The sequence below is a fragment of the Phalaenopsis equestris genome, unplaced genomic scaffold, assembly GCF_001263595.1.
Source record: "Phalaenopsis equestris unplaced genomic scaffold, ASM126359v1 Scaffold000099, whole genome shotgun sequence".
Classification (NCBI taxonomy): domain Eukaryota; kingdom Viridiplantae; phylum Streptophyta; class Magnoliopsida; order Asparagales; family Orchidaceae; genus Phalaenopsis; species Phalaenopsis equestris.
In genome coordinates, this window is record NW_018164541.1 from 192,340 (window position 1) to 217,552 (window position 25,213).

General features: G+C 33.3%; 1 protein-coding gene across 1 annotated transcript in view; it reads left to right on the top strand.

Moving 5' to 3' along the window:
• Positions 1-25,213, top strand: part of LOC110020535 (GTP-binding protein TypA/BipA homolog) — a 107,424-nt gene that overhangs the window by 6,108 nt on the left and 76,103 nt on the right. The window contains exons 2-8 of the mRNA XM_020718674.1: positions 843-917; positions 990-1,140; positions 12,485-12,553; positions 12,654-12,826; positions 13,694-13,828; positions 21,992-22,117; positions 23,333-23,431. Of these exons, the coding sequence (XP_020574333.1) occupies positions 843-917; positions 990-1,140; positions 12,485-12,553; positions 12,654-12,826; positions 13,694-13,828; positions 21,992-22,117; positions 23,333-23,431 (828 nt within the window). The remainder of the gene's footprint in view (positions 1-842; positions 918-989; positions 1,141-12,484; positions 12,554-12,653; positions 12,827-13,693; positions 13,829-21,991; positions 22,118-23,332; positions 23,432-25,213) is intronic.

The window sequence follows — 25,213 nt, forward strand, 5'->3', positions numbered from 1 at the left end:
ATAGGACGCAATGGAGAAAAATGATTCATGTTGCCAACCCCATGTAGTGGGGTTAAGGCTTTGTTGTTGTTTTTGTTGTTGTCTCTCTTTAAAGTTACTTTAAAGTTCTCGCTTTCTTGGTCATTTATCTTGGCTCTTTTGATCCCTTAAATTTGCATTTTTTATAATTTGATGGACTATGTCGGAGAATAAAAAAATATCTAAGGTAAACTGAACACAGCCTAGATTGGTTGCAGAGCTATTCGATCATTTTTCTCTATCAAAATTAACATAGTTGAATTCACATTATATATGTGTGTGTGTATACATACATATTTGCACATAAAAACATTTATGAAAAGTACAGTTAAAGTTAATTTGAATCTTCTAGCTATTTGATCAAAGGATTCATTTTTTTTTTGGGTCAAAATATTACATTTCAAAAACACATAGGATGAAGTAAGTTGATAAAAAAAATATAAAGTCAGTTTTAAATTAAAATTAAGCCACCCCATATTTTTATATGGACACGTTATGAAATCTAAAGTGAGCCAGTTATTGACAAATAATTAAATATGTGCATTAATTCAAATAAATGAACAAATCAAGGCTCAAGTTGCTCATTTATATGTCAATCTTTTGAAATCTTATTCAATCTTGCCCAACAGACAAATGTAAATGAGTCTTAAACAAATGAGTATCTAGTTGTTCATTATACACAATAGTCAACTTAAGCTCCTAATTCTTTCTTGCTTGAAAATATTGTGGACTATAATGGTTTGGCCATGTTATTAAATACCTGCCATGGATTTGATGATTAGTCTTTTGATTTACTTGCACTGAGATTAGCTTCGTTGCTGTAGGTTACTTCGATCACATGGAATGACATTGAACTCAATATGGTTGATACTCCTGGCCATGCTGACTTTGGCGGGGAAGTATGTTGTCTATGATCATTTGATTCAAATTATTTATGGGGTTAGTAAGTAACTGCAAATTGTTCGTTATAGGTTGAACGAGTTGTTGGGATGGTTGAAGGAGCCGTGTTAGTTGTTGATGCTGGGGAGGGCCCACTTGCACAAACAAAATTTGTTCTTGCAAAAGCTTTAAAGTATGGGCTACGCCCTATTCTCCTTTTGAACAAAGTTGACAGACCCTCAGGTATGTTGCATGTACACAATCTTAGCTTGCATTATCACCATGTTAATAAGATTGTTGCTTTTCTTATGAGCAATAGTATCACGAAATGAAATTCTTTTCTGTTTACACTAACACATTAAAATAAGCTTGTATATTTGCTTCCATGGTCTGGTCAACTTGCAGTGAAATGCTTCATCGATTAAGAGGTTGGAATTTATTCCAATCTGCAGGCTATGATCTTTTTAGTTTGTCAGACATTAGGAAGATCGTTCTTTAGAATTTCCAACTCTGTCTTATTAAGTTTGAATTTACTCTTTTTTTTTTTTAAATGATAATCATGGCCATGCAACATAATACTAATTAAAAAACAACAATGTGTCATGAATAATGTATTTGTTGATGCAAAAGCTACAAAGAACTAATATCATTTAGAGGTTATTTGAAAGGAATTAATACTTAGAAGAATGCACAGGAAAAATGCACTGGAAATTGAGTTATGCAAAAAAGAGCGGAATTTAAATGAGAACTAGACTTTTAAAGTTAAAGTTGGTTGTTTGCAACAAACACTGGATATAATTTGTTTGCGTATTTCATTTCTATTTTATTTGGCCGTTTTTATATATTTCCAGGAGAGATTTTTATTGGGAGCATACAAAATCAAGGAAGAATAATTACAATAGTCAATGACTTGATGAATAGGCAAAATAATAATTGTAAATTATTACAATAATTCATGAATTAATTAGGTGATGGTACTAGTATGATGTGGTACTGTTGGGCTGGATGGAACATTGATGGAAGTGGAATTGATGTTTTCTATTCTACACTTGCATGTCAACTCAACTTTTTGAAGTATCATCCTTGATAATCCTTTGAAGAGAATGCTTGTAAGTTGGCTTTCTATGATGATGAATGTAGATATTAGATCACTATTGAGCTTCTCTGTTTTGAAATTGCTGATACCCTTCAAATTGTTTTGTTAGGTTAATTATGTGCAAATTTGATTTTTGATTTGTTATCACAGCAGAGTATCATAGGATTTTTTTTTTGTTCAACCCTCAATTCTTCTAGTGTATATTTTTGCATAATTGTTTATAGATTTTTAGTGCTATAATATAAATTTGGTTTTTGTGTTAGATCTCGCGACTATATTTTGTTTTTATTTTTTCAAATCTCGAAGTTGTTAGAATGTGAAATATTTTAAAATTGATCTATTAATAATATATATTGGATAATTGGCATATATGTATATTTCAAGAGTCAACTCAGTCTTCCTTTCAATTAATTTTTTTTTCATGGATTTCCTTTCAAGCATTGTAAAATTTGATGTGTAGCACCAAATTATGTTTCCTTAGGATTACGAATAAATAATCTTATCACACCAAGTACATAAGCAAGTCAGATTTAGTGTGTGATAAAAAGATAATTTTTTCTATAAATTTTTGGTAAGAACTATGACTGCTTCTAAAGCATCACCAAATTTATTTTTAGTTTTCATGGAGTTCTTTACATGATTGCATCCGTACATGTGTGTTTTTTCAATACATTTGTTGTTTCTATTGTGACATAAATATCCTATATCAAAAGCATGCAACCTTATTGACTGAATTATTTTAGATTATATAATTCTTTGATTTCAAATTCCTAGAGCACTCTCTTCTTTATTGTATAGTCTCTATACCTTTTAAGCTGTTACATGTCACGATGATGCTGTCAACGTAAATTAGTAATATGGAGACTCCCCCTTGGTACCGTGTATTGCACAAACAAATTATGGTGACATTTACTCTATTTGTATCCCATGCTGAGCATTATATTACCGAACCTCCCAAATTATACTCATGGAGATTATTGCAATAAATATAATGCCTGTGTTTTAGTCAAACCCCAGTGGGGCCACCATATGTAACTCACTCTTGATATCATGGTATAAGAAGGCATTCTTTATGTGGAATGGTTATATTTTTAACTTCTTATTTGCAACTAATGATAACAAAACTCGAATAATATTCATGTTGGAATGAGTACAAGTTTCAAGATAATTGATCGCCGATATTTGAGTGTGAAAATTTGCCACTAGTCTGGCTATATGCCTTTCAAATATGTCATCACCATGTTTTGTTCTTTTGCTGGGTTTGCCTGATCTTTGTAGCAGCAGCTTGTTATGGAGCTGTTTTCTGGGATGAGAATGGATGGGCAATCTAGAGAAAGAATTCATTTGTGAATGATTTTGTTTTTTGAGGGGAAAGTAGCAACAAATTAGAAATGCTCTTTATTGAAAGTGACATAAGCATCACATCACCTTTCTTGTTGGGACATGATAGTATTTGTATATTTTTGAGTGAGAGTTCTAGCTAATAAAAACAAATTCAATTTCTCATGGATTAAAATTTTCTTTATTTTGAGGACTTGCCTGAACAAAGGCGCACTTTCAAATATCTTGGAAACAAAATTATGTAAGGAGTTTAAGTAAAGAAAAAAATTGGTTAAGATTTGAGTGGAACTCTTGAATCCATGGACTCATGTATATGATTGGTTTGTAATGTAAGTTGCTATTAAGATAGCTTTACCCCAAGTTTGATTTGAATCATTCTCTTGAAAAATGAGATCTCTGGAGGTAGCTAGTTGGTAGCTGTTCTTTTGTTCAATGACTCTATTTTATTGAGGTTTGTATATAAAAGTGCTCATCTTTTTATATAAATAAGAGATAATAGTTAAAAAAAGTCTGTTTTTTTAGATCCGATTCTCTTAATTTTAAAATTGAATTGACTTTTGAACATGTTGAAAACAAATGGAAAAAAAGATGAGCACTTTTACCTCCAGTAGAAAGATTCTTGGCACGTGAGTGCTGTCACTAATAAAGGGCACAAGCCACCACCGAGCCCCATGTTATTAGGTATAGAGGATGGTCCCCATATGTAATTGTGAATGAGAGTAAAATAGTTGAATTTTTGCATTGCTTATTGATTTATTTCACAAGTATCATATGAAGCTCTTCAATAATAAATTTTTTGAATCAAAAAGTAGATTTATTTTTGAGAATTATAAAAGAAGGATGACTAAGATGTAGTTAATTATTGGAGTACAACTTTTTCTTATTGAATTTAAATGCTTTAAAAGGATAGATAATACATTAAGTAGATTGGTGCTTTCTTGGTTATGATATTTCTCAAGGTGGTTGAGACCATGTCTTTTTTAGCAAGTTCAATAGCCTCACTTGAGTCCATTTCTTAAAATGCATACTCTGAAGGGTAGAATACATCATTTTATTTTTAATATGTAGTTAACTTTTGGATATATTTCAAGTTGGTGAATAATCTTGGTAAACAAATGACATTTTATTGCGTGAGTGATTTTGATACCGAAATTTAATAAACACCTAATGAAAAACAAATATCATTTCTGAATCCAAAATCTGAAATTACAACAAACAATAGATAAATTTGAAACTGCAATAAAATAACAACAAAACACAAGAACTGTGGCTGGATCTAGAGTATAAGTGGTGCTAGTTGGGGTTTGGATCTCCAAGATGATGGAAAGAGGCGTGGGATAAGCAGGAAAAGCAAGGAGGCTATTTTTAAGGGTCCGTATGGCAGATCGGCAACAGGAATATCTGTGGTAGTTGGCGGTTTTGGGTGGCGACAACAAGGAAGAAGGAGAGGACAACGAGCAAACAATGAAGGGAATGTGAAAGCAATGTGGAAAAGGATGGAAGAAAGGTATAGGAGGGATAAACACCACATGGAGATCAAGGTACAACCGAAGCACCACATGAAGACCAAGATACAATTGAAGCACCACTTGGAATCCTAGGATACTACCCGTAGAGGAAAAAGGAGATGCTGATGATTGTCCCAAAACAAATCACAGCAAAAAACAACCTTTAAAACTAACAAAAATAATAATATAGTCATAGAAAACTAGGAATGGGCCATTCCAATTGGGCGACACTCCCAAGATAACTAGAAGGCTCGACCCTCAGGAAACCTGAATAGAATTGGTCCAGGTATAGATGCCCTTGTTAGTCTCTCTGGGTTAGGGGAGCTTCGATATCATCTGCCTCGTCATAGTATGTAGCCAGTTTGACCCCATTGGAGGAAATGAAAATATTGTAATCTCCCGAGAATGAAGGATCTTTGGCTGCATCTCTAGAACTATCTGGATCTCATTATCGGATTGCTGTCCCGCGCAACACCTTAGAAGGTTTTCCAAATTGCGAGTAACCATCTCTATTGTACGAGTAACCATCTCTATTAGTCCATTTGTGGGTGCCTTGCTGAATTGAACTAGAACTTTGTGCCTATGTACTTTGCAGAGTCCTCTAAAAATAACTTAAGGTTGGCTCATTTCTCTCTGAAGTGAAGACAGATCAAACATCTTCTAACAGTGGCAGCCTTGACAGTATGTTGACGTGAGGTTTTTTTTTTTCCAAAAGCTGAATCGTTTTTGGCCCGAACCTGTTCAGTTGAGAGAGGGGGCTGAACCTCCCCCCTCCCCCCTCTTTTCATTAGGCGGGAATTTCCCCTCTTTTCTGTTTTCATTTCCCGCCCATCCCGATTCTATTTATTTTTGTTTTTAGGTCTTCGAGTTTCAGCTTATGTTATTTTTGGATTTCAGTTTGTGAGGACAGTTACCGACGTCCTGTTTTCCCCTTGAGGATCCTTTCTGACGAAAAGGGTGGTGCTCTGGCTGTATCTCTATTCCCCCCGGTGGTGATTATCTTCCCCAACCTTACCCTCCACCCGCCCTTCTAGCAACCCGTTCCCGTCTCCTTCGAAGCTGTCCCCCCTACTGTCGCTGCTAGACCAATTGACTGCCACTGTTCCTGTATCCCGTTAGCCCACTACAACTCGTCTCTGTTTCCGTAACTCGTCATTTCTCCCAGGTTGTTTTCCTCTATCCAAATCCCCTCCCTTCCAGTAACACATCCTCTAGCCCCAGTCCAACACCTCTTTCCCAATTCCCAGCCACGATATTATCATAGTCAACCCATCACCTGCATTATTCAGCCGCAATACCCTCTTCCTGCCCTGCCGTCTACATCCCCAACCACCTCCCCTAACTGCAGCTCCACCACCTCGGCTTAGACCTTAGTTTTGTGTTTGTGTCGTCGTTTCCTGCTTTTCAAGTGTTTTGTTTGTAATTTTTTTGAATTTTAAGGAATAGTATTTTCATTTTCGTTTGTGGTTTGGGTGAAATCCGGTATCATATGTTGTCGGTCAGGATATTCTGAAAATTTCTCCTTAGTGGCCGCCCTATGCCTAATATTAGCTCTTCTGTCTCAATATCCTCTAATATCACCAAATGCTCTCATTAGCTCCTCTCTCGTGGCAAAAACACCTATGACTAAGGATGCAAGCTAGTCGAAAATGAGCGAGCCGAGACCTTGTTTGTGTTCTGCTAGTATAATTTTTTGTTTGTTTGTTTTTTTGCTTTTGAAATGAGATCGTGTTAGAAATAGTTTGTAAATATATTGTTCATGTTTAAAATAATTCAAATTTTATTTGTTTGAATTCAGCTCTGATTTGAGCTCGACTTGAGTTGCCTCAAGCTCTTTTTTTTTAATTTTTAATCTGTGATTATAAGATATAATCAAATTAAAACAGCTTAATTATTTAAATTATTATTACTAAATTCAGAAAATTAATATTTATTACAAATTTATTAATAATATACCAATTAATAGCACCGCCCTTTCAGATTCCAGAAGCTTAAGCAACTGTTCTAGAGGGTGAGCTTTGCTTTTGCTTTTATGGAGCAGTTCTGAATTCTAATATGAAAATTCCCGATGTGGGACTAGTAAACCATGGAAGGCAAAGCTTGGAAGGTTTGGCAAATTGCGGAACCATTTTCTAGGGGCATTTAGCGTGACATTCACATACATACCACCCAGTTTATATGTATTTACCTAGGGGCATTTACATACATACTACCCAATTTTTATGTATTTACATATCTAACACCTAAATCTAGAAAAGGGCCATGGGAAGGGCTATGGGAAGGGATTTGAAAAATTCTAATGGAATTACAAACATATCAGCCAATTCTTATGTATTTACATATATAACACCTAAATTTTATTTTTTTAATATTTTTACATACTGAATTTTTGATATTATATCAATAATATTATTATTTTAATTTTTACATATGATTTATTCACTTTTTGAATAATTCGAGCTAGAACGAGGCAAACACAATTAAACAAATATTGTTCATGTTTTGCTCGTTTATAAATCGAGCTAAATAATTTTGTTATTGTTTGACTCGTTTGCTTTACGAACAAATAAAAACGAACTATTTAGCAAGCCGAACACGAACTATTCACGAACGACGATCTTTTTTGATACCCTACCTTTGATTTTGGGCTCCGCAGAAGGTAGAAGAACTATGGACTTTTCATCTTTGATGAATAAGTGTTCTTGAATTTATCATGCCAAGTCTTATGATCAAACTGCCACAGTCTCCCTAATAAGATGTGACAATTTTCCATAGGTGTAACATTACACCACATCTGGTCATGTAACTGATCCCCAATAGATAATTTACGAGATATCTTTTGTCAATGCAAACCCTATTCCCCTTCTTCAAGCGAGTCAGGGAATATGACTGGGAATATCTCCGAATTGTGAGACTCAACTTATCCACCAAACCTGTAGACACCACATTCTTACAATTGCCTCCATTGATGATAAGACCGTACACATTTTCCTTCACAGTGCAACTTTTAAAAAGAAATTGTGGTGAAACCACTGTTTCTCTCTCATAGACTCAGTCTGAAGGACTCGTTGAACCTCAAGCAGCTCGCCCTTATCAGTTGGAAGCTGACACTTTTGCACATCCTCACTATCTTCTATATATCCAATGCCATTGTCCACTTTTTTTATGGCTCCTTGCTTAATGAAAGAGACAACTATGGTATTTGGGCAACTGGAGGCTATTTGTCTGACTCATGACATCTGAAACACTTCCTTGTAGCTTCTTTGCTGGGTGTCATGCTCCTCTTGGGCTTCTTCCTAGTGTGATAATCTATCATTTTTCTGGACAGTTTTTACACCTTCCTCAAGTGTACTCCTAGCTCCTCCTTCAATGGGTGAATATTTGAATGACGACGGGGCCTTGATCTGCTTATGCAGTTCCTAAATCTTTAGAGCCAATGTTTGAACATCACTCAATGACTAGTAAGGCTATAACTGAACGATATGGCTGATGGCTGGCTGAAGCCTCCTACATATCTGACTATCATGTTCTTCTTTGGCTCTCACAACTCACATTTCAGCATGAGTTGCTTAAACTCTGCTATGAACTCTCTACTCATAACTCTCTTTGATGTAAGTGATGTAGCCTCAAGAATATGTCCTGGCGATAGTCTTGAGGTAAATATTTCTCCTGCATCTCCTTCATCTTCTCCCAAGTGGTGATATTGTTTCTACTTTCTCTTTGTGTCACTCTTCATGTTCTCCCACTATGAAGAAACACTCTTCTTTAGCTTTTTGGCAGCATGTTTAACTCTCTTATGAGCTGACACCTCTTTATACTAAAAAATCATCTCAACAGTCTGCAACCATTCAATGAGGTTATCCAGATTCATTCTTCCTTCGAAATCTGGTAGCTATACTTTTACTACCATATCTGTATGTTCTCCAAAAGTCAATCCATTTGTCGGCCACCTATGATACTAAATCCGAAAGCATCATGGCCCATCATCTTATTCACTGGAATCATCCTTTTGAAGGGATTCATATTTTCTTCTCATTCTCCTCTTCAAAGCTCTCTATCATGATCGACAATAATCTTTTCATGGGACCCTTCCTCAATTTCAGCAAGTCTTTGCTGAAGTCGGCTAATTTCTTGTAGTATCTCTTCCATGGTAAGTTGTCGACCGGCTTCTGACACTTGTCTTCTCGGTGGTATGACGAGGCTTAGGTTTGAGAGGTTAAGGAGGGTGTATGGGGCTGATTTAGGGTGCATAAAAAAAAGTAGCTTTGCTTATCTTGAAAATCAGTAAAGAAAATTAGGTTTAGGTGAAGGTTTGACTATTATTTTGTTGGTTATGATACTAGGGTTGTGATAGCTTTGATACTAAATGATATTGAAATTTAACAAGCGCCAAGAGAAAATAAATATTATTTTTGAAATCAAAATATGAAATTACAAAAATAATAGGGAAACATGAAATTGCAGCAAAATTCAACACAACACGAGAACAAGGGTTGGATCTAGTGTGTAGGTGGTGTCGGGTAGAATTTGGATCTTCGAGGTGGTGGAAGGAGATAATTGGCAAGCAGCAAACAACAAGATGATTGTATTCAAATGTCTGGACACTAGGATGACAATAGGAACAATTACGACTGGGGCAGTTCTGGGTGGCAGCATCAGAGAGGAAGGTGAGGACAACAAACTGTGAGGGAAATGTGGAAGCAATGTAGGAAAGAATGGGAGACAATATAGTAGGGATAAACACCACCTTGAAACCAAGAACTGAAGCACCACTTGCCTAGGATTCAACTTGTAGAGGTAAAAGGAGACACCGAAAACTGTCTCAAATCAAATCACAACAACAACTAACCCTAAACACTGACAAAAATAATATATAGTCCTAGATAACTAGGAATTGGGCCCCACTTCAATTGGGCGACACTCCCAAGCTAACTAGAGAGCCGTCCGGTCCTCAAGAAACCTGGACCGAACCAGTCTAGATTCATAAGTCCACACCATATTTATTGATAAGAATGCCTTCTTGGCTAGCAATGGTCATCAATGATCCATAGGTAATAATTATTTTTTGTTGTTAGGATAAATAATATATGAAGTAAGTTTGTGTGATGATTTGGCCTTATGGATTAGTTTTTGAATCAATAATATAGTTTTTAGGATTTGGTACTCAGACTTTTTAAATGCATTAGAAGATGATATAATACCGTAGAATGTAAGATAACAATTACTTTTGTAAGTCTTTTCTAGTGACACCGATTAATTATTTTAATTTTCTATTTCTTCTTTATAGAACTCTATTGGTAACTCTTTAGTGTTACCTTTTGCTCTTATTTTACATATGAATGTCTATTTTTTTTGGCTATTTTTCTAATGTTGTCTAGTTTTTTTGTAATGGCATGTCATGAAGTTTCTGGCATAATTTTAATGTGTCGAGCTTTTTTGCAATGTTTACAATATAGAGGGTCTCTATGGACCATCTTTGTTGGGTGTGATTGCTTGTGCTCCTTGGAAGAATGAGTTTTGAATCATGGTGTTTGGTGTCATTAGTGTTTGTTATCGGGGTCAAACCTTCTATGGGGTTATTGACAGTCATAACTCTCATTCTCTTTTCTTCCTTTTGAATGATGGTAATGACTTCCATTAGGGATGGTAAATATTTTTTTATTGAGAATTTGTAATGTTGCAACTTAAATCTCAACATTTAATTCCGCAAAAAGGAATAAAAAATCATTTATTAGGTCTCCTTCAATAAATCTTTTAAAGAGGCTGCATCTTTACCTCATTCCATTTGGTTGTGCTAGTAATGATCCATCTTTTACCAAAGGCCTTATATTAAATTGATGTATTGTGTGATGGATTATGTTACTTGCTTTGTGGCCAAGTTTTTAAGTTTTGATCTCAGAGGTTTGCGCTGCATCATATAATTTAAAATAAATATGAATTATTGTATTCTTAAATTTTTTTTCTGAATGAAGGAACACGCCAATGCCATATATTTTAGAAGCCATGGAGTTCTATAATTTAGATATCATCGTTAAGTCTTGTTTAGCTCAAGTATGGTATGCGGGATCACTTTGTTGAGGCCTGATACCAACAACATGAGCCAAATTTTCTCTTCTTTCCGAGATGGTGCAAATCAATTGTGATTAACTAAGATATTTCCTTTCATTCAAACAATATGTTGAATGAATATCTTGAATATCTCCTGTGGATTTGGGCTGCCTTTATTGTTTCACTTGAAACTAAGAACATGGGAACATGAGTATTTTATGATTCATGAAAAAAAAAAGTTCCGTAGTAAATTGTTGTAAAGAGAAACATTGATAGATATAAGGCTCCATTTATGAAGGCTACCAATGAGAAGATTTGGTGCAACAAAAAGAGACTTGAAGTAATGAAGGTTTGAAGCAATGTATGTATAAAGGCTGCTGCTGATATAATTGCTAAGAAAAAAAAAGTAAAATCTGTTATATTTATTCCAAAGTTTACGTAATATTTATATAATTTTAGAGGAGCTTTTAATAGGAAATGTACAAAATTGGGAAAGAATAATTACGATAGTTTTTAGATTGTTAAGTAGGCAGAATAATTAGTACAAAATAACTACTAGTTCATGGATTGATGAGATGACAGTGCCGATCACATGGATCATTAAGATGGTATGATATGAATAAGGAAGGTGGAGGATTGCTGGGATCGATAGAATATTAATGGAGGCGAAGGTGATGATGATTGATATTTTCATAGTTTGAAATAAGGGAATTTCTTAGGAATATATTGCAATAACATAGCACTACAGAGTCGTACAGGTAAATTTAACATAAACGCATTTAGACTATGTTATGTGATTTCTTTTTCAGGGTAGCTAAGAAATATTTATAACTAAACTGATGGTGGTAGTAATTGGAATGCTACATATGTGGTTAGATTAGGATGGGTATAGGAAGATATAATTATATTTACGATGTGGTGTAGGTTATGTTTGTTGAAGATAAGGTAATGATAAAAACGCTTGGCGATTTGGGCATGTATAATTAAGGGCATATGACACATCAATAAAACAAGTTAAATAGAATTGATATCGAAGAATCATAAATAAAACAAATAGATTAAAGAGAACATTGAACTGGTTAAAAATATGCGAAATATAATTAATAGCTCATCTAGAACTAAACTGAAATTAAAGAGGATAATTCATGGAGTTAATGATAAATATTTGGAATTGTGCCAATGATAATGATGAATGCAATGGAAATCAGACGACTTTACTGTTTTTTGATTCATCAATGAAAATCTTATATTATCTCTCTTGTTTTTCAAGGAATAATGGTTTTTCCCTTTATTGGAAATAATCATGAAGATCAGACAGTTAAAAAAAAATGTCTAGAATATCTTTATTGCTTTAATCAGTCTTCTGTGCGCTTTTAGTGAAGAATTTATGTTTTTTTGGTTCTCTCGTTCAATCAATTGTAAATTTTAGCTTAAGAAACTAGCACGTCGTGTTTAAACTTGGTCTTGTTTGTTGATTATTATGTCTATTTTCTTTCTTTTTAGTTGCATTTAAACTGCTGATTTGTTGAATGCATGATAATCTTAATGCAGCTTTTGGATAATTGCTTTTGTAACTTTTAATTTTTTTCTACAGTTTCTGAGGAGACTTGCATCGAGGTTGAGAGCTTGGTTTTTGATCTTTTTGCAAACCTTGGTGCTACAGGTGCAATTATGATTTGTTATTGTATTTTATGAAGACATGTCAGAGATGTTTCTGTTTGAAGTTAATTTCTGAAATGACTTTTTTGAGTTTGGTTTCACAGAAGAACAACTGGATTTTCCCGTACTTTATGCTTCAGCCAAAGAGGGATGGGCTTCTTTGACATATACTAAAACCCCTGCTGATGATAATAGAAATATGTCAGCTTTGCTGAATTCCATTATACAGCATGTCCCTTCTCCCTCTGCAAATTTGGATGCTCCTTTCCAAATGTTGGTCAGTGTAGCTTTTTTGATATAATCACATATATGAGATTATACGCCTACGATATTGCTTTGTATAGTAATATTCACATCGATATTTTTGTTTAGAAATTTTCGTTAAGGTCTAGAATGGTTTGTTTAATCTATATTTTTCATTTTTTTGGGGATATGAAATTAATGATTGCTGTACTACTTATATGATGATTTCTATTTGAAATAGTAAATTTGTGACGACCCAAATTCTCATCCATCAAAGTATTGCCCGCTTTGGCTTGGAGGCCTCACGATTTTGCCCCGCTAGTGTAACTTCTTAGGAGGTGACCCATCCCGGGAGTGCTCCACGACAAGCACACTTAAGTTTGGAGTTTCTAATGAAATTCCACCGTTACACCAAAATGTCCCTCGATGTTTAAGAGTTCGGCTTCAATCTATTTTAGGGATTTTACAAAATTTTAGTTCCAATTTGAAGATTGAGCCATGTTACAAGTTAGTTTCACACATTGTTCAGGTTTATTTCTGATTTCAATTCTAAACTCTTGCTGGATATCGTTAATTTCATATTCAATTTTTAGTTTTGTAAATTTTTAGTTTTGTTGATTTTTATCTAGTAAATATTAAAGAAGGCATTGACCAGCATCGTTAGAGTTGTCCTTACAGCTGGTATTTATATAATACCCTGGTCTGTAAAGCATCTTTGATCTGCTTCTGAACACTTTTATAGATAGATAATTTTCTCATTACTTATATGAACCTTTTTATTTGGCAATTTATTACTTGTTTGTTTTGATTTTATGTGCTTGCATAGTTGTCCTTTCGTTTTCTTGTCTAGTCATGGATTTTATTTTCTCTTTCTTTTTCTCTTCTTTCTTCATTTATGCAGGTCTCTATGATGGAGCGTGATTTTTATCTTGGCAGAATTTTAACTGGACGTGTATCATCAGGGGTAATACGAGTGGGAGATAGGATACATGGGCTCCGAAGCACAAATGGAGTTGAGAAAATTGAAGAAGGCAAGGTTCGTCAGCTTGGTTTATTGCTTATTATGAAGCATTTTATGATTAAGTCTAAGCAGGTGTTAACTGTTAATGAAAATTGAATGAGCCAGTGCTGTACACACAATGACACGTTCATGTTCTCACAAATAGTGAAGCTCTTTATTAGATGGAACTGTTGCTCTAAGATCTGGCTTCAAAGATCTCCTTTTTTACTCTTCAAAATTGCTAGTTCTTTGAAGTTATGGGCCTCAAGTTTGTCGAGTTGCAAGCCTATGCTTCTATCTCTGAAGTTCACCCTTCTTACTTCAAATTAAATCATTAAAATCTTGTTTTTCATCATGTCTATGTATATATACAGCAAAGCCGTATATTGAAAATTTTATGCTTTATTAGGGGGGTTAATAATTGGAAAATTGACTTTATATGACTCATAGTAATCATATTTGGCATAAATATCTCTACAATTTCTCTTGGAGAAATAGCTTGAATGTTTTTTTCATATGAAATTATTCCTATTGTATTTACGGGCTGCCTATTGAAGTCCATTAAGAATGAAATTTGTTACAATAAGATTTAAACCAAGTTTGAACTATATGTTCTAAACCCTTCAAACAATGCTCCGACAACATAAAATACAATGTTTGAAAGAATTTTCAAATATTGTTCAAATAAATTTTAACCTATTCAATCAATGTTTGAACATGATTATAATAAGATTTAAATATAATCTGTACAATTCATAACATGAAAAGCTATAACTTTCATTATTAAATTGCAATCACAACAACTATAATATAGCAACTTGTAACTTTGGTACATTAGATTGCAAATTCGCAATCACAACAGTTACAACACAACCTAATATAAGTTTGTACGACAAAGTGCAATTTCAATGATATAATATAAATTTAATCCAGTGGAGTGCAATTGCATGCCGTAGCACTGATTAATCTATATTTAACTTAATAAAGCACAATCAAAACAATTATAATCATGGTTTAAAATATCGATCAAGGTGCTCATCTTGAGGCATCGAAGGATAGTATCAAGGCTTAAGTCTCGAGCAGTAGGTGAGGCATACACCTTTTTAAAATGAGGCTTACATTTCAAGGCGTAACCGCCTCAAGACGTCTGAGGCATGGCTCATTTCTTATACTAATGTGATACTTTCCATCCACGTTCAACACAACAAAAGACCTACCATCTACGAACGACACAGCGAATGAAACAAGAGTGTCATCCCGAGTGCAGCACTTCGTCGCTTTGAGCATCGATTAGCAAAACATGCACTTCGTCTGTTCGATGAGGACATCATTCACTTCTCTCGTTTGACGCTATCCCGAACCTGTTTGACATCATCCCTATCCCATTCGAATATCATTCTGAGCCCATTTGAGTATCATTTTGAGCCCATCTACTTCGGCTTCATTTCTCAATCGAGCATTTAAATCTTGTCTCTCAAAGCGTTCCTGAAGCATTGATATCGAGCTTCTCTGTCAAGCTTCTCCATCATCTCTTCTTTGTAGGCGGGCTATAATTTACGATGATATTCTCGTGAACTTCTGGTTAATATATATAAATATCATTGTCTCGTATTGCTTTATAAATTTAGATTTATATTCTTCTATCAACAATTAAATTTATTAAATTATGAATTAAATTTTAAATGACTATAAATCTTATTTTTAGATTAAAAATTATGGTTTATTATATATTATGAATTATATTTAATTTTTGGGTTTTTAATTCTTCTATTTTGAGGCATGAGGCTTATGCTTTGATCTGCCTCAAAGCTTACGCCTCGCCTCATTAAGGCAAAACGCCTCAATTCTCGATTTTGCTTTTTAAAAGATTGATTATAATACAGCATAATATAAGTTTTCTTTATATATGACAATCACATTAGCTATATTACATCAAAATTAAGTATAAATTATTTATAAAATGAAATGAATAGATAATAAGAATTAAATTACATTGTGTATTTTCATTAAATGAATAGTTAAAAGGAATTTAATGTACACATTTGCTATGGACCAATTTTAATAATTCAATTTTTTCTTTGTATTTGCTGATGCATCTACATTGTTATAAAATAAATATACACAAGGTCTATTTTTTAGAATGGTATATAATCATGTGTAACTTTCATAAGATCTTTTTTGAAATTTAGGTAGATGCTTCGTATTATTGGATGCATCCTACAATCTTCACTGCAAATATGAGATAAAGTGCTCATCAATCGATTTATGAGTGCTACATAAATGTTGTTGAAAATTTTGAACAACTTTTCATAATCTTGAAATTCTCATATTTCTTGATTCTTTACTTTCGGGGACAATTTTTAGGATAAAGTTTTCGCATATGGTTTAATAACACTATGGCTCAAGCAATTCATGACACGTGTTAAATGAATTTGTTGTTGCCTATAAGGTCCGTGTTACAATGCTAGAGGGTTCATAGTAATACCGATAGAAGGGATATGGTTGCAGAATTCAACAAGAAAATAATAAAGAAAATAAGAAAATCAACAAAAAGAGAGAGAGAGAATGCAAAAAACATAAAATAGGAACTAAATACATTGGAGAGACACTAATCAAATAAACGATACAAGATATGAGAGTTTCCTACTCTCACAACCAATCGTGATACAAAAATCACCACCTGAAGGACCGACAAAAGAAAGAGATCAGGGATGTCACCACCAACAACGGAGGGATACAATTGCCACTACCTAACGTTGTGGATACAGACTTGTTCCCTTCCGAGAACCACGAAAGGGAGCAAAGGCTCTCACAACACTTAAACGAACAAAAACTTGTTCCCATCAGAAATGTCACCACCAAAACGAAGGGATACAATTGCCACCAACTAACGTCGTGGATATAGACGTGTTCCCATCCGAGAACCACAAAAGGGAGCAAAGGCTCTCACAACACTCAAACGAACAAAAACACGAACATTATTTATTTATAAGCACTAAGATTTCTCTTATTATATGTTTGCCATCCAAATTGAAAAAATACATAAATATAGAGAACTAAAATATAAAAACTAAACTTCAATATAATGTGGACAACACTAGTATCGACGGTTTCACATCATTCTTCCGGATCAAGATTACGACACTCCGTGTCACATTCTCCTCGGGTGGGAGGAGCTCCTTCATCTCCATTGAATTGATCTCTTTTAAGTGATTCCATATGCAATACTTCTCTTGCAAGCAACTGTCAATAAGGACCCTCTTGATTTCTATCTACGTATGATGAGTTGGATTCTCTTTTGATCGTTTCTTGTTTTTCTTTATATCACATATTCCATCACTATTATCACCACCTAGTGGCTTTCTGGAACATGAACATAACCTATATCAATTTCAGGTTTTGGACACCTGAATTCCGAACAGGCAATAGAAACTTGTCTGGATGATAAAGGGGCTGCAAGAACCCAAATTTTTTTCTTGATTCAAACTGGTTATGAAATTTCAGTAACCTGAGTTATAAACTCCTTAGTCTCCAAGAAACAGTGGTATCACAGAGCCTTCATGCTAAATCTTGCTGTGCTAGTTATTCGCTCTAAGCATTGACTGGTTGAAGAGACCGCAACAAGAAATTTTTTGAAATTCCATGCCAATATTTTTCTGTTTTTCTGAAGGGCAACAATAAATTGTTGAAAATGTTTTTTTGAAGGTGAAAAGAAACTATTTTCTTGAACAGTCACATTGTAAATGATAAAGAAATTGTTGAAAATGAAGCAAAAATGTTTTGTTTTCTTGAAGGGCAGCAAGAAAAAAGAAACAATGCAGGGAGCAGAAGACCACGTACAGTTCAAAACAATGAAAAAAAATAAGAACCGCAGCATTGGGCACAATCAGGAGTGGAATTCTTTCCTACTGCAGCAAACAAAAATGCTGTAACCCCAAGAATTTTAGAATTTGCAAACAAAAATCTAGAATTGCTGGAAAACAAACAAAAGAAAGGCTAGGAAACTTTTGTTAATCAATCTTGGTGAGAATTATGATAAAGAAGCCAAAGCTCTAATACCAAAATGATAGCGACAAAATGGTTAAGTGCAAAATTCAAAAAAAAAAAAAACAAGAGAAATCAACAAGAAAATATAGAGAAAATGTAAAGAATAGAAAATAAAAAAAATGGAAATCAAGGAAAATAGGAAAGGAAATTCAACGAAGAGACACTAATAAAATAATAGATACAAGTTACAAGAATTTAATATTCTCGAAACTGATTGAGATACAAAAATTATAACCCGAATGATTGATGAAGGAAGGAGACCTGGAATATCCCAACTAACAACCGAGGGATATAATTGCCACCACTCAACATTGTGGGTACAGAATCGTTCCCATTCGGGAAGCATAAACGGGAGCAAAGCTCTTCACAAATCTCAAATGAAGCAAAAAAAAAACCCTCTACTATACACAAAACAACTCCTATTTATAAATACTACGGCTCCCTTATTACAAGTTTGTCATTCAAATAGAAAAACACAAAAACAGAGAACTAAAACATAGAAAGTGAGCTTGAACATAATGTGGACAACACTAGTACTGATGCTCCTGCGTCGTGCTTCTAGATCAAGATCAAAACATTCCGTGTCAGATAGTCTTCAATCTCATGCTTTTTGAAGGTACTGTAATCTCTCTCTCTCTCTCTCTCACACACACATGCGCGCGCACACACACACACAATAAATTTTGTTTTAGTTGATTGGCTAATATTTAAGATTTGTATTTGAGCCTAATGCCTCAGAACTTTTTTCCATTTCTAACATATATAACTATAACTTCATGCCACTTGAAAGATTCATTTCTCTTTAACTAATTATTTATATAAATCATTGCTCTATGGTATTATTCAAATAATTCATTTAAGACAACAGTACTTAATCCATAGGTTTTTGAATAATGCCATTTCTGCCCCCTCATTTTTAACATAAATTATTTGCGTTTAAAAAAGTTTTAAATTGGCTTTGGGAAACACAATACAATTATATGGTAAAAAATTATTGAATTAAAAGATTAATTGAATATTGACCTTACCATCTAGTCATGCCATGAGTGCATTTTATTGTAGAAATCACATTGTGCTTCCATCTCTCGCTTCAATCTCCCTCTCTTTAGAGTTATCTTCAATCTTGCCTAGCAAACTTTTGAAGAAAGACATTGTTTTTCATCAATCAGACAGTGGAAATTAATTGCAATGGATTCATTGGCTTGTGCCTCTTGCTCAAAGAATCCATGAAATCTTCAATCAAAATTTTCTTATTCTTTATTTTTTCTCCTTAAAAAATTATATTTTTATATCATCTCTTGGCACAATAGCTAAAGATGAGTTAACTAGTACCCCTTTCACCACATCATCTATATGCAAGTGATAGGCTAAATTATCTGCCTCCTGCATTTGTCTTTGGATAAATGTTAGAATTAGTAGCAAGGGCTTCTATGCTATCCTCATTCTTATCTACCTGATCTTAAATCTCCACATGAATGGGTCATTTAGCAGCAAGGACTTCATCTTTTTTGCTCATCCCCACTCGCCACTCTTTGTACAATACTCGACTAAATTGCATAAAGCATCCAATTTTTGTTCAAATCTCAGCTAATTATTCTTTGATTTTAGTTGGTTGTTCTTTAACTTGCTAGCAACAATACGCTACTTCGACTGATCGGTGGAGGACATGGACTTTCCAGCAGCTGTTTGTTCTTCAGCTTTTTTTCCTTCTTTTTCCTCTATGTGACTATCACACTCATTTACAATTTTTTTTGCGATCGCTTATTTAACAGTTCTAATTGAAATTATGTCTTCTTATCAATTTTTTGCACCTGTCTAGAGTTAATAGTCAACTAAAAAAATTAGTTCAAAGTAAAAATTGACAAGTTTTAATAATAATTAACATAAAATAACACTTGAAATGCAAAACTTTGTGTATAACTTATAACTTTTTATTCTTTAATAATGTTGAACAATTTTTTCCTCCGTGCTTTTTGTTGTTTTTTAAACTTTACATATTGGGTGCTCTCTCTTCAAGGTAATTTGTACATTTTCTTCCGCTTTGTCCATTGATGGCTTTATGAGTTCAGCATTGAAGTAGTATGGCATATCCAGTAACTATGTTTTGGTTATTGGGTTGGGATATTCTTTTTTAGGGTGATGGTTTTATAGTGTCCCATATTCTTATTTAATTATTTTGGAGTTATCTCTCACGATAGTATGCTTCATAAGTCTTAAGAGAATGATTTTTTTATTTTAATCAAGGAAATTATCTCGATAAAAATGAAATTGTAATTATCATGGTTGAGTAGAGCACCATCTATAAGATAACATAAACCTAAACTTCATATGTCATTCCTCTTAGGGCACAACGTAAATGCTTTCTCCAAGTTTGAATTTTTAAAATTATTATCCCAATATAAAAAGTTAGCAATAGGCCTAGTACTTTTGTTTATCACTTTGAATTTCTCTTTAGTTGAAAATCTCTAAATTCCAACCCAATGGTCGATACAAATTCAAGGACTCTAAAGTTTATGTTATGTTCAAACTTGAGTACTAGGCAGCATCCCTTAATTCTTCTCATCATCGACCATTCTCATTAGTAGTTGATGAATTATTACTCCTAAGAATTGCAACTCAGGATCCTTGAAAAGTTACATTAAGGGGAATTTTTTAGCTCTTATAAGATCAAATGCCTTAAACTGTTTAATAATTTTTTACCCTTTTGTTCTGTATATAATCCAGGCAATGTAATGCCTGTTTTTTGATATGATTATAGTTATTACTTGTATGCATAGCAAGACATTTCAAGTAAATCAGTTACATATAAGATAACGTGAGCAAAATAAACAAGCATGAATTGTGTTCAAATCATATTCAAACTTTTTTGGACCATACTCAAACTTATTTGAAAGGTAGAGGTAGACCTAAAAAGACTTGGGTATGTTGTATAAAAATGATCTTAATATATTAGAATTAAATGAAAATATGGCATCAATAGGACACAATGGAGAAAAAGGATTCATGTAGTCGACCCCACTTAGTGGGATAAAGATTTGTTGTTGTTATTGTACTCAAACTTATTTGAAACATGTTTGAAACTTAGTCTGATCTTACTCGTATCTTATTTGAATCAAGTTTGAATTGTACTTGAATTTTCTTGATCCAACTTTAAATCCTGAATTAATCATTCTGGAATCTTTTTTGAACTTTTTATATGGTTCAAGGAATATTTGAATAAGGTTCAAATAAGTTTGAGTGTAGTTTGAATATGATCTATATAAAGTTTGAATATGATTCAAACATGGTTGTAATAGATAATATGATGTCAAATGAGGTTTAGGGTTTAAAGTGCAAAGAAGGTTTGAAAACTCTATTTTAATTTAGTACTTTTTGTTTTTTGAACTTTGGATTCTCCACTAGTCTTTTCTATTACAACCAACAATTGCGGATGATGAATGCATTGAAATCTAAATAACTAAAGTATACCATCACTAATCTTTAACATCTACTCGAACTAATCCTTGCCTAAACAATAAAAAACTCCTCCCCTTTTGACTTTTGGATGGGCAAAATATGAAATCTTGAACAGATGGTGGTTTGAAAGTCGAGTGTTACTTTGAAGTTTTACCGCATACCGATTTTACAAGCTTTGATATCACCAAAGATAAAGAAGGTGATGGGAAGAAAAATGTTCAAGTAATTATTTCATTCGAGATTTCACATGTTTTGATCCTAGGGTTATGACCTATATTTTATTATATCTGGGATATTTTGATTCGAAATAAATTTTTAGGCATATTTCTCTAAATAATGAAACAACGGTGATATTTGGCTAACTGATACTATAGCAAGTCATTTAAAGTCATATTTCCTTAATAACTGACTAACTATATGACACACTTGAGAGTGGAGAGCAGTAACACATCTGACATACACGAGTTGAGTTCTCAATATTTTAGTTTTGGCCTTATCCATTAGTTTAAGCTTTTGGATGGATGGATGCTTATTTATTAATGTATTAGGTCTGACTTGTATCCTTGGCATTCCATATCCTTATAAGCACTGCAATTCATGCTTTTACGTTTTATAAAATTGAATGGTATAATGGCTAATGAGCATGTCACCTCATAAGTTGTGATATAATAATTGTTTTGTATGCTATTCTTGCAGGTAACTAAAATTATGAAAAAGAAGGGCACAAATGTTGTAAATATTGACAGTGCCTGGGCTGGTGATATAATTTCAATTGCCGGTCTTGCAAGTCCGTCAATTGGTCACACAGTGGCGAGCACCGAGGTAAAGATATTCTTCTTTTTTTTGTGGCTGTATGATTTATTTAATAATGCACTTTGCATGCATATTATATGAGATGGATTAGTGAGTTTGCTTGCACTACGATATTTTGTTAATTTGATTTTTCTATGTAGCTGTATATTTACATATGATGACATCATAAAACTTTTAAAAACAGTAACATTTCACTGAGGCCTGATTTTTATAAATAGATAGATGGACTCTTCCTCCCTTGATGCATGTATTTGAGTGGACCAAAACACCCCCTCTCTCTCTCTCTCTCCAATCCACGGGGGTTATTGTAGATTAATGCTTCCTTCATGTTCTTTTTTTCTAAAATTGTAAGGTTCAACTATCCAATGTAGGATAATAGGTTGTAATAGGCCACATTATGCTTAACTTGGGATTCATGGACTTACGGGCTTTTATCATGTCATATGATGAATTGGTAAAGAACTGAAGTTAGTCTTTTTAGCTGTCATATGAAAAAGATATCTTATTAACTAGATTTACTTACATACGGCTCAATTCTTATGTATTTACATATTTAAGCCTAAACTTCAATTGTTACTTACAAACTGCCTTACTTCTGCTTGAAAATATCAATTCTTGGTATTTACCTATTTAAGCCAAAATTTCAATTTTCACTTACAAACCGCCTTACCTATGCTTGAAAAGATGTATTTTAATTTTTAATGGTATTTTTGATGTGATATGAAATATTTAGGTGGTATAAATGTAAAATGTAAAGTTCTGGTGTTAGATTTGTAAATACATGGAATTGAGTGCTATGTATGCAAATGCCCCAAACTATAACTGGTCCCACTCGCAGCAGGTCCACGAGTACACCTATTTCCTTTTCAATATCCTCTGTCATAGTTTTCATCTTTAGCATTCATGATCTGCATTTCATTCTAGGCCAAAAGGTCTTTGTTTAACCAGCTGTTGAAAGTTGGTTATAAGTTTCTTGATATTTTGGGAAGTCCTGTAGCCTATTTGAATATTATCATTTATGGCTGAGCAATACATTTGAAACTTTTATATATTGCTTGTTACGTGATATTTTAATTTCTCTTTTCCTACTTTTTAAATTTTTCTTCTTTCCAACTGGCATAAAACCCAAAGAGTTTTTTAAGCATCTCTTACTTTTCATTGTCTTCATAACGGTTACATGGTTACTTACCTGTCTTAATTATTAATTCTGAAATTAATCATTAGGTGATGACTGCATTGCCAACTGTTGAGTTAGATCCGCCAACGATTTCAATGACATTCGGTGTTAATGATTCTCCATTAGCTGGCCATGATGGGACTCATGTTAGTGGCATTTTCCTCACTTTTCTTTTGGCAAATTTAAATATTTATGCTGGTTCTTTATGCTTGATTGTAATTACTGCCTAATTTGTTTACTACTGAACTTATCATCTTATTTTTCTTTTTTTTACTCCAAAGACTATATTGATTCATAATATTCGTAGAAAACCCAGGATCACTTTATAATGCAGTTAAAGAAACTCTGAAATGAACTTTTTGTTTTTCCTTTCATGAGAATTAATCCATCTTTCAAACTTTGGTGCTATTTTGACGTTTTGAGTTATTTTTTTTTATTTGAAATTTATTCCTTCCCAATTCTGGATTAATAGTAATTCTGGATTATTTCGATATTTGGTTCGGTGAGTCCTAAATAACGCTTCCCCATTTGGTTCGAAACTCAAGTGCGCTTTTATTGATTCGAAGAGCCCGCGCCACGGGATTTGATCCCCCAACCCGAGGGATTTATGCCAGAGGCCGCATCAATGAGCCGGGACGTGGGGCACACACACACACACACACACACACACACACACACACATATTATATATATATATATATATAACAATGAAATTTTTTAGCTTATTAAAATATTATAAATTATTAAATTGCAGTAACAATTTTTTACGTCGACCATTAGATGATCCGATTAGGAGAGTAGATGTTTTAAATTCGACTTGTGTTAAGAAAGGCAGAGGTAGACCTAGGAAGACTTGGGCTTATTGTATTAAAAATGATCTTAATTTACTAGAACTAAATGAAAATATGACACTAAATAGGGCGCAATGGAGAAAAAGGATTCATGTAGCCGACCCCACATAGTGGGATTAAGGCTTTGTTGTTGTTATTATATTAAATTGCAGTAACATAATCAATTAAGTTAATTTTTTAGTAAAATGATTATCATGTTTATATTAGGTTTTCAATTTTAGAATAGTTGATGTTAATATAAATCAAATAGAAAATTAATCGGCAATCGATGTGAGTACTCGTACTATTAATCTATAGTAATAATTTATTTATTCTCAACTATTTGACAGTTGATGACACTTAAACATACCTTATTCCGATTTAGATATTATTTTTTTTATCGATCATATTAGTATGAATGTTTATAGTTATTTATTGTCATGCATTGGTGTATGCTTTATATAGTATGCTGAATTGAATGCGATGAACACATAAATAATATATTTATGTTGATTGCTTGTTTGTGTATGACGGAGTCACCTTTTATGGTATTAGTGGAGGAACACTAAAGTACCCGTGCATGTAAATGAAAAATGATATTGATATTGATGTGTTGATTAATATAATCTTTAGACGATGCTCCTGTGTCGGTTGTACCTATATAAAATGATATTGATATAGTAAGATTCATTGAATAACCAGTAAATTATTTATATTAATTTATCAAGAAGCTTAACCAACATGTATATTATTATTTTTTTACTTGTATTACTTTAGTTTAAAAGTATGAGTATTCACTCACTTATTTAGCTTACTCTTATTTTTAAACTATTTGCTTAACCAACATGTATATTATTTTCTTTTTACTTGTATTACTTTAGTTTAAAAGTATGAGTATTCACTCACTTATTTAGCTTATGCTTATTTTTAAACTATTTTTTCAGGATAATTTAATTGATAAAAGATGAACAAAAGAATAGAAAATGTGCATAAAAGACGTGAACGTAACGAGGTAAACTTAATTTTACTGCTTTAGTCTAAATTGATTAGTGTTTCTTTGATCTGTCAATAATTAGTTATTGAAAATAAATATGAAAA